The following is an 11,220-nucleotide window of genomic DNA, read 5'->3' as shown; positions in this document are numbered from 1 at the left end:
TCTACTAGTCATGCTTGAATCAATGGAGCAGGTGCTCGGATAGCAGCTCTCATGGTACCATAGCGATACAACTATCATTGTAACCTACATTAAACATTTAACTTGCTTAAGTTACGTTTCTTCATTTACATCCTGACCATATAGGTGTTTTGCATGCAATATACATAATGTTCTCTACAAAATACGAAAGTTAGTGAGAGAATCCACTTTGATGAGCACTATTCTCTCGTTTCAGTAGTGGGTCGTTATGGCCCATAATTTACGCTTCACAGACCTACTACAACACCTTTACAACCAAGAAGCTTATTGTGACCTCTATTTCAGTCCCCCTGTTTCCGAAGGAAAATTCTATACATTGACCTCAGATACTGCATAAATCAGGATGTTTGACACACTTATCAAAATACGTGGAATCAAAACTCCACCGAAAACTTAAGAACATCAAATCTACGTTTGGTGAATGGCATCTCTCGCATAGAACAAATCGGAGAGATGAGATGATAATGTGGGATCGCATAACAGACACACTGACCTGACTCGTGCTTATCTTCTGAAGGATGAACTATGACCTGTACCATGACCTGTACCATGTCAGTGTCCACTGACAGTGGAGCATATTGGTGTCGAGTGTATCGACTTCAACCGTATGTACAGACGTATTTTGACTTGACGTCCACCGTATGAACTGTCATATTTTGACTTGACGTCCACCGTATGTACAGGCGTATTTTGACTTGAATTGGATGAAGAAACTGTATGACGACGTACCACTTGATAACATCGTGGACTTGTTAAGCAAGTGAGGCTTGTACATTATTTAAATTATGTTTTAAGGACTTTACATGTGTTGCTTTTGCCTGATTTTAATATATATATATATATATATATATATATATATATATATATATATATATATATATATATATATATATATATATATATATATATATATATATATATATATATATACACACATATATATATATATATTACACAGGCTGTTAACATAATTACGTGTTATATTTTAAATTTTACATTAATTTTACATATTTGAAATGTTTTAACTTAAAGCACTCACGAAATTTTGCATTGAAAGTTCATTTGTTGAGTGCTGCTTATTTCCCAATCATAAAACGTGGTTGTTGGATGTATATGTATTGATACTACACACTTACAAAGAAAGACAGTTGCCTATACTTTATCCTTTACTAATTTTGACCATGCTATATACACCCTAGCCTTCTGACCAATGAAGTTGGAAGTAGGAATAAATGTGTTTATTCATTAGTAAACACTGCATATTAATGGCTATAAACTGTATACTGTAATACGTTACCTTCAGCATGTCAGCTATTTGTTGTTTGCATAAATTAGTATAATAGTTAGCCCAGTGGACTACATGCTTTTCATGTCAGGCAGTTTCTGCAATGGCTCATCGCCGTAATTTCTGATGCGTTAACTGTGATTGTGCTACTGGCTGCCAGTCCAGTGTTATTCAAAACCTGACTTGCACGCGACAAATCTGGCTTCTTTGGTATGGACAATGATAGCATTTTGAAGTAGATTGTAAGAACGGTGCCTTTAAAAAAAAAAAACTTAATTAATATCTTGCTTTTATCAACACAGAATATTACCTCCACTTTTGTATCAAATCAAAGAAGGTTCTTTTTTATTGTATTATGTTTAAAATGGAGGTAGTATGTACGTACGTATGCATTTATGTAAGTATATGTGGCTTAACATATTTATCTGAGCTATGATGGTGTTTCTTGCCGATTAATAGGTAAGACAATAAAGTCATAACAAAAGTGATTAAAGTTAAAACGTTGAGGAAAAACAAGAAACTAGAAAAGAGACCAATATATTGTTGTCGAGAACCCATGCGTCTGAACTTATTTCTTTGCGCTAAAAATAATGTTTACAATGCTACTAAAAAATGCACTGTACAGGTCAGCAATGCGATCGTTATCTGGTTACTGTAGAACTTATCACATACTCATATCGTTGGGACTACAATGAAACCTACATAAAAACTCAATTCGTTATCTTGTCGGATTCCCCTTTCACACTGCTTATATTTTATAACACCAGATTTTATCACAGGGTTAAACGAAAGAGCGGATAAAGCAGTAAATTATGTCCTGCGGTCACTTGTTTTTTTATTAATATTCTATATAGTGACTTAAGGAAACGAAAAAAAAAATTAAACATATCGAATGTAAACTTTGCATAGAAGAGTCGGGACATCAAACTTATCACTGAATCCCGTGAGTCATATGAAACAAGACTCAAAGCTGAACTGGTACACTGTTTTTCTCATAAAGACATACATACCTGACTCATCCATATATATCCACCAGATATTTTCATGGAGTTTCTAAACTAATGTGGGTTATATAACAGATTATGATAATGATTTAAGGATTATTCTTGTTTTTGCCTTTGTATACACCTTTTAATGGCTGACACACACATATAATAGAGAGGGCGTACCCCTTTTCTCCAGTACAGAGCCATTTAGAAAACGCGCTTCGTAGGGACATCTGATTGGCTTTTGGGAATTGGAGACTAACTGCGATTGTGATTGGCAGGTGAAGTTTCAGACCTTATTGATTACATGCTATTGTTAACCGGATATAAAGGGAGGATATTGAGTCTATACACTATAATACTGAACAATATGACTCATATTTTGTGTGATGCCGATGGTACGTACCTATTTATAGGGATCGACCATTTTAGAAGTTCAGTCTTTAAAGAAGTGTAACATCTGCAGTTTTTATCTTTTGTGTTGCATGATAATATTTTAACTCTTTATTTTGTTTGTTTTTATTTTTTTCATAGGTTTTCTTCAATATGCACATATGTTAAAATTATCACATGTACAGGCATGAACTCAAAAAGCATGAAATGCAGTACAAATTACCTTTTGGAAGGGTTTACCTTCTAGCAGATTTTAACAATTTTAGCTTTATATTAAAAAAACCCAACTTTTACCCCTTATTGTTCAGCCATCTTAACTCTGATTTGCCGTTAACGCCCTCTGCGCACAAATATACTCCGTTATTTCGATTTTGTCTTCGATACGCCTTCCCCCTACGCCACCAGATATATCCAAAGTATAAAAGTAATAAAAGGTCAGACTACTTGCAAACATTTTACATTTCTCATAACGTTTCAATTACCTGCTTGTCTTATGAACCGAGCTGACAAATCAACGTTGCAACAACGTTGCAGCAAGGCTGTACTAAAGTTGTGGCAATGTTGTCACATAACGTTAAGGCAACGTGATATGGTGAACTCTGTGGTGTTGGTACAACGTTCTTGTTTAACGTTACAAAATAGGCCTGACATTCTTACAACATTCCGACAACATGCATAACCTATATTTAAAATCAAAGAACGAAAGCTGCTCGTGTTTCTGAAATACACATGGCTGATTGCTTCAATACAGTACAAATCGTCGTTTAAACATTACAAAAGGTCAAAATTACCGTCCAGCTAGGAGGAGTAGAGACATCAGGATTTTCAAAAAGGCTGTCATTGTCACCGTAGTGGATGTCAGGTCTGCACCATTTTCATTTGCAACGAACTAAAAATCACCAGTCATTTGACTATAATAGCAGGACCAGATTTAAGATGATAGGGCATGTAAGTGCAGAAATCAGGAAAAACATCGTTCAAAATTACACACTTGAAAGGTAGTGATGCCTGATAACTCCTGCAAATTATTTCAAAGTCGCACATATAAATATACACTCTGCATTATATATAATTTGTATTTGATAGTTAAGATAAACTAAATAAGAATGTGTAAAGATTAAAAAGTTAGGACGCTTAATTAGGAGAGGCAAGTGGATATGAATAAAGAAAACCATTTAATTTATGTTTTAACATTACTTTATTTTTATGTTGATTTTCTGTATGTTTAAAGATGTAAGTTGGATTCATACAGTGAACGTTAGTACATTCTAAAACCAGATTTGGCACAAAAAAAAGGGAACAAAAACAACACTTCATACACCATTTTATCTGTGACAGCGATGAGCTTTTTTCAACAAGAAAATAATTTTTGCTTGTTTCTTCTTTCTTTTTCAGCCACGGAATGCCAATAAATTTGTAAAACAAATATTTTCACTAAATTTCTTATGGCGCAAACATTCTATCTTTACTGTGAAAGAACTTATTACATTCGCACAAGGTTTTTATCAACAGCGTTTTAATAAACATAGCCATGGCCAGTCAGTCGTAAAAAAATGACATTTCAAGAAACTAGAGATAAAGGCCAATTTGTCTCTTAAATGAAGATAAAATGCACAAAATAATGTCTGCATTACGAGAAGGATTCGCCGTTATTATGAGCAATCATTATCTAATACGTTTTAAGATTATTCCATGCTTGAGGACTTCTTTTTGCTGCAAGAATGGTTTTAAATACAGCATTCTCTATAACTGTATGTATTTACATCACATATGATAAAATACTTGCAATTTTTGTCTGAGAATTCACGTACACTTTGTTTATACTGCAAAATCGTACATACAGTAATGTCGAATTAAAATATATTGCAGAAAATGCACACACACAAATACACACACACACATATATATATATTTTGTCGAATGTATATGTCTCTAAAAACATTTTCTTTCTCCCCCTCTCTTACATTATACAAACACTGGTGTATGATGCATGTTGCTATTATATATATATATATATATATATATATATATATATATATATATATATATATATATATATATATATATATATATATATATATATATATATATATATATATATATATATATATATATATATATATATATATATTGACAATCTTTGTAACAGTTTAGCGATATTGTCAATTAAAGATAGCCGACAAGAATATTAATGTAGATTTGTATGAACCACAATATGTGATTGATACCACGGATATTATCTTTTAAGACTAAAAGTGTTTATTCAATTCTATTTCAGTACATTGCGATATGGAGGGTGATCTTTTAATTTAAATATGTCATTTTCAGGAAAACCCGATTTCTTACTTAGAACGTTTAAAACTCTAAAATATTACAGAAACTGTGATTTTGAATAAACGACCTCTTCAAAAGGGGTGATTTTAATTTGGTTTGCTTTCGGTTTTGTTTTCTCTTTCATCAGTTTTATAAAAACAAATATGCACGACTGACCTTGAAATACATTTTAAAATCAGTGAACGATTAAGATGTTGATTAAAATATGTAATATTAGGGTTTTCGCTTTTCCGAGTTGGCAGGATATTAGTATACCAGGTTTCTAACATTTGGTCACAAACTCGTTCAAATGAGATGTACTAGTACATTTATCTCTTATTCCGTTCTAAGTAGAGTTGTTGGTAGTTACAATTTTGTCGAATGTATATGTCTCTAAAAACATTTTCTTTCTCCCCCTCTCGTACATTATACAAACACTGGTGTATGATGCACGTTGCTATTATTATAATAATATATTACTTATTTAATTACTGATTTTTTAAGATGGACGGTAATATGTTTTCCTTTCTTTTCTAGCTCATATTAATAAACATTTATGTCACATTAGTCTTTAAAACTTGCATACCGTATCACTGAGACTAATTAATTAATAATTAATTTATCAGAGACAATGTTGTAATACAGTTCTGACTTTATAACATTCTCTAATGATATTCTTCTTATGTGGATCATTATAAACTTCACTATTATACATACCATTTGCTATTTGTCGTGTAACGTGGTGGTAAACCTCACTTTTCTTGATTCATGATGACTGTAGCAGAATAGCGGAGCCTGCATACTACTATGTAAACCATACGTTAAATAGAATCTAAAAATCGCATGCATCCTATAACAACAACTGGACAATTAGATAGTCATACAGCTCACATAATTGTGTAACCAATTTGTAAAATAATTAATTTAAAAAAAAAACACACAAAAAACAAACAAAACAAAAAGAACAAAACAAAGTAAACCAAGCTGTGTTAATTGATCTCAGTTTTCAAACCTATTACATGATAAGGCCATTAAATTTACACAAATAACAGCTACATAATACAATGGTATGTAATATATTTCTCCTGTACATCAATATTAAGAACACAAGGGTATCAAGTTAACTTCCCATGATGTCACTAATCTACCCATCATTATTAAATCAGAATTACTCGGATTTTACTTTCTTAATCAATATGACGGACATAGCAGATTTGAATTCGTGGAGTAATTATTTAGTTGATTGCATAAATGTGTCGATTTGTGCAAATACACGAAGGAATGACGTAACGACATTGCAATTAATAAGAGTTAGGTAAGAACAATTGTTTCTCATCATCAACAGTGCAACAGATACAATCTGATTTTATCGTACAGTAGTATATTACACAAAGAACGCAGAGCAACAGTAGATTAAAGAAACTATCTTAGAGGGTACGGAATGCAGGACAGGTTTTCGATTTAAAACTGTTATCGGAATGGCGAGTGAGCGATGCGAGTTGGTTGTATAGGAGATTAAGTTTTCAACTAGTCTCAGTGCGGATGTAGCGATATATTGCTTCTGTTGAAGAGAGGCTGTTTTAGTTCAGTACAGGGTTCCTGACAGTCGCTATTGCTTTGAATACTAGCAACAGGAAGATATTTGGAATTAGTATTAAATCGAATTCTGTAAGATGAGTTCCTTAGCTAAATCTGAAAGTGGGCCAGTAGTTGATGCAAATGATGAATTCTGTATACAATATCCTCTTTAGGTCCTTGCCTTTTCTTGAGTGTGAACTTAAATATTCAACATAAGTTTTCACCTACATCGTCTTTAGGATTAATAATTGAATATTTTATGTGCTACCAAATATTTTTGAATTTTTCATTATACCATATTTATCAACAGGATAATAATTTTCATGGCTGTGAATATTTCTTTTTCATCGTCTTGTTAAGACCTATTAGAAGTTGATCATCAGAACCTTACGAATTTCCCAGGCTTGAGATTTTTCACGTTTTGAACTGTCCATCTATTTGATTCAGTAAAGATGGAAATGTCAGGGTTCGTCCACTACCTATGGACTCTCCTTTCCATGCTTGTGAGTGTGACTTGCACTTACAGTTTGTTACAACCTGAATGGTTTGTTCATGCGGATTTTATGTATTCTTTTGGAATGTATGCGTACTGCCTAAGGGATTTTCGCAACGCAGTGCCGAGGCAGATTTGTGGATACTATGGAGGGCGTTTCAGTCTCGGTAGCATACCTTCAAGACCGTGGCAAGCTGCATGCTTATTGTATGGTGGTGGCTGTATGTTTTTGACCATCAGTTTTCTGTTTGCTCTGCTAAGTTTGTCCGTTCGAAAAGGTTGTGACACCACGCTGGTTTTTATGTGCACATACTTACAGATTCTTGCAGGTGAGTGAATCTCTCTCTCTCTCTCTCTCTCTCTCTCTCTCTCTATATATATATATATATATATATATATATGATAGGGGACGTTGTTTAATTGTACATAACGCTTTTAGCGTGTTAATGCAGCCAGTGTGGGTTGATCTAGCGAAGGGGATAAAGCTTGGTATAACTGATGAATCCATGCTGCTGGATGCGAGATTTCTTTCAGTATTGTGACATATATTTTACCTCAGTTTTCCTTTATCAAAGCGTCTTATTGATCTTAACAGAATATTTGGGACAGCGCAATCAAGTAGTATACCTTTACAGACGTAATGTGGCGGCCTTCACTTGCTAAACTTTGCTTCAAAACCTTTCATATATGTAATCCAATACATTTTCGAGTTTCATCGAACTAATTAAGGTATTCGTTCTTGCTGGATACGTTTTGATATTTATTCGCACCAGATCAAATCTAGTATGCATAAAGTTTCAGACTACATGCTAAATTAATGTTTCGGCGTGACTGTACCACTAATAATTCAATGTTTTGTGATTGAAGTCATGTGACTATCAGGTATGAGTACAACACCTGATGAGTTGTATCCAAAAATGCATCAATTATGAACGTGACTTATGACAACGACACGATTTTATAACCAATACGAAAACACGCCGCGAATAAAGGTAGTTCACCTCGATTGTCAGACAGGTCCCACTGCGCATGGCGAACAGGCATATTTAGCTACGTATCCCCGGCTACAGCAGAGATGAATTAAAAACTTAGGTGGAGGTATATAAGGTATAATATTGTACAAAAGTAATAAATAACAAAGCTTTTAAATATAGCTCATAAATGTTTAATCTTTGGAAATTTGAAGGGAAAGAAATGGGCAGTTTAATGCAAATTTATAGATTTCATTTTCGACATGAAGTCTCAATAAACATACCAGTTCCAGAATTGAAGTCTGCGTCAGGATGTTGCTTTCCTTCTCTTAAACCGTAAGCCTGAAATAAACAGATTAATTATCACACAAACCGATAAACATATGACAAGTATAGAACAATTATATAACTTATCGTAGTGTTGAGATACGACGGAAGACTGGGATAAAGGGGCTCAAATCCATATTTCCAAAGATGTCTGAAGGACAGAAAAGAGCACACACCAAGCGTAGTATATGTGCACTCCGTTTCTTGCTTCACAGAAGAAAAGACATTTTGCATTTATTGGGAATCGCGCTATCTTTTAACCTCCTAAACAAAAAACAGTATTCCTCAAGAAAGCAAGGCTACCGCTCTATTGCCAGTACGAAGGACTATTGGGAAAAAAACATTCTAATGTAAGAAAGTGAAGTGCGATAATCTCATAATAAATCAAGGAATCTCTGGCAATGTTACTTTACGCCTATTATATTAGCTTTAAATACACATGCCATGTTTTTAAAACCCTACGCAAATTAATAGTATCTGTCTCCAGTGCTTATGAACATGGAAATAATATAACAGCTCGTTCAATCTACTCATTTTTCTTTGTTTTCAGTTGTTTTTCTCCTGTCTGGTATCCTGTCCTTCCCATTCGGACTAAGTTCCAGTTACTTCCGGTATTACTGCGGCGAATCAGCTTCCATGTTTTACCCTGGTACTTGTCATATCAGCTGGGCCTACATGTTAGCCATTGTTGCATCGTCCCTCTCAATATTCTGTCCGATTTTGTCCAGGTTTATAGAAAACACGGACTGCGAAGATAAGGCAAGGAATATGAACATTTGATGATATTTTGGAATGGATAAAAGTGTTAATGCTTAAATCCGGAGTTGGTGTTTTACCCATTCCTATCCATTTCTGCATAAGATTGATTCATAATCGCTGTGTGAATGAAACGGATTTAGAATGGTAAAAAACACAGAATCACAAGTTAATGTACTTAATTTCAGTCAATAAAAGTACACTCGTTCATGGCGTGGTTTGCAAGGAGAACTGCTTCATTTAAAAATGAATTTGACAAATGGGATTAAGTGTTGAACAAACATCGTAGTGAAGCACTTTTCAAAGCCATAGTCAATCGAAGAAAGCAATGAGCCTTTCTTTAGTGTTTTGTTTTTTAATTGTACTTGTAATTTTCCTTTAGAAATGAGTGAAGCAGAATAACAAAGGACCTTTGAAATGATCATAAACAACATCCAAACAGACAGGCGAAGAAATTGTGAACGAAACCAACGTGTTTTATCACAAGGAGCTCTAGGTAAACAGCGCAAATCAATTCTTGTACAAAGCCAACACATCAACGTTAACATAACATGCAGGTAAAGTTTAATTCAATCACACCTCTTTCGTTCAAATAAATTACAAATGGAATTACACAATCGATAGACCTTTTACTTGAAGGTTTCAAAAGGATGGAGAGTATGATTGGAAATAGTTGCCCTCAACTGTATTTCAGAAACTTCGTTGAGTTCATGGAATTATTATTTTCTATTTTGAAATAAGAACTACAAGAATGTTTTATTGACGATAGATCAGCCGAATGATAGTGTTAAGTGTAGTCTATGGAGTTACTTCAAGTACGAGGAGGACACAACAAAGTACACTTACAAGTGAATAATAATATTGAGATTTTAGTGTCAATAGACTAACCCGTCACGCGAAAATAAGTCCGTCATGGACATCTCGAACTTACTAATGAAACTGCTAATTACTAGAAGACTTTCATAATGCGCAAGGTGCTCACCAAAGCTAATAAATCAACGTATAAGATGCTTTTTTATATGTAAGTTCTTTGCAAAGAAGTGAAGTGCTCGACCTGTGTCACTGAGTTTGGGATGTCATTCCGCAATCGATTAAATGTTTCTGTCCCATTTTATACTTGAAACATTCCTTGAATTGACGCACTATATAATATAAATTAATATTACATTATATTGTCTATAGTCTCAAATTACGTGATATGCATGATCTTATTGATCGATTGGTGTAAAACTGTTGATATATTATTACACCTACGAGAATTCAACAAACGAAAACCAAAGCTTTATTTTATCATACCTATTGTGCAATTTCTGTTTATAACTATTGTCCAAGGCAAGAGCGGAAGTACGATTTATATTGTACAGTAAGAACACATATCGTACAGAAATGTTGTCAGTCCTTATAGTTATTTGCCTTTCTGAAGTTATCTTTAATGACGTTCATACATAGGGTTTTTACATTTTTGAATATATAATGTCAATTTCTTAAATTCATAAAAAATACCCAGATTAAAAATCTTTTCACACAAGTTCGTTCTTAAGTTTATTTCGTTTTTTCGTTTTCTTTGCAAAAAGTGGAATTAATGTAATGTAAGAATCAACGTCTAAATAGCACAAAAGGTTTATGATAAGTTTTGGAAATGTAGTGCACATATATTAAAAATTAAATTTATCACACGTTCCTTTCAAAAGTAGCTAAAAGTAATGATTTTACTTTTCATGATTTAAGTATGGTTTTTATAATTACGATTCTCCTATAGCAACAACAACTACTTTACTAATTAGAACTAAACAACAATAACAACAATACAAGTACATCACTGCAAATAATATCACAAAGCAAAACAACACTAAAATTAAAAGCTTCATCACAATATACAATCATCATCATCATCATCATCATGTCCTAATCATGTTGTATATTACTTTATTTTGAATGATTACGTGGCATTTGGCTTCTTCTTATATCTCATTTACAGTTTTTCATCTTTTTTTTTTAAGAATAAAAATTTATTTTATGAAGCTATTGTACAAAGGAATCAACAGAGGTGAGACATTACGTAAGCCCGATAGTGACACA

General features: G+C 33.3%; 1 protein-coding gene across 1 annotated transcript; it reads left to right on the top strand.

Annotated features, from left to right (window-relative positions):
- The first annotated feature begins 6,541 nt into the window (after positions 1-6,541).
- LOC149775880 (LHFPL tetraspan subfamily member 7 protein-like) lies at positions 6,542-10,657 on the top strand. The gene is made up of 2 exons (XM_089943402.1): positions 6,542-7,416; positions 8,936-10,657. Exons 1-2 carry the CDS (start codon positions 7,047-7,049, stop codon positions 9,163-9,165), a joined length of 600 nt encoding a protein of 199 aa, XP_089799528.1. The 5' UTR covers positions 6,542-7,046; the 3' UTR covers positions 9,166-10,657.
- The last annotated feature ends 563 nt before the right edge of the window (positions 10,658-11,220 follow it).

This window comes from Sinohyriopsis cumingii, chromosome 19 (genome assembly GCF_028554795.1).
Source record: "Sinohyriopsis cumingii isolate HCF-2022 chromosome 19, ASM2855479v2, whole genome shotgun sequence".
Taxonomy (NCBI): Eukaryota; Metazoa; Mollusca; class Bivalvia; order Unionida; family Unionidae; genus Sinohyriopsis; species Sinohyriopsis cumingii.
This window is presented reverse-complemented; position numbering and strand designations above follow the sequence as displayed.

Excerpts from the sequence above, each read along its gene's own strand:
- LOC149775880 (XM_089943402.1), top strand. The coding sequence starts at position 7,047 with ATGGAAATGTCAGGGTTCGTCCACTACCTATGGACTCTCCTTTCCATG. Across the intron at positions 7,417-8,935 it reads ATACTTACAGATTCTTGCAG|TTGTTTTTCTCCTGTCTGGT; the intron begins GTGAGTGAATCT and ends CTTTGTTTTCAG.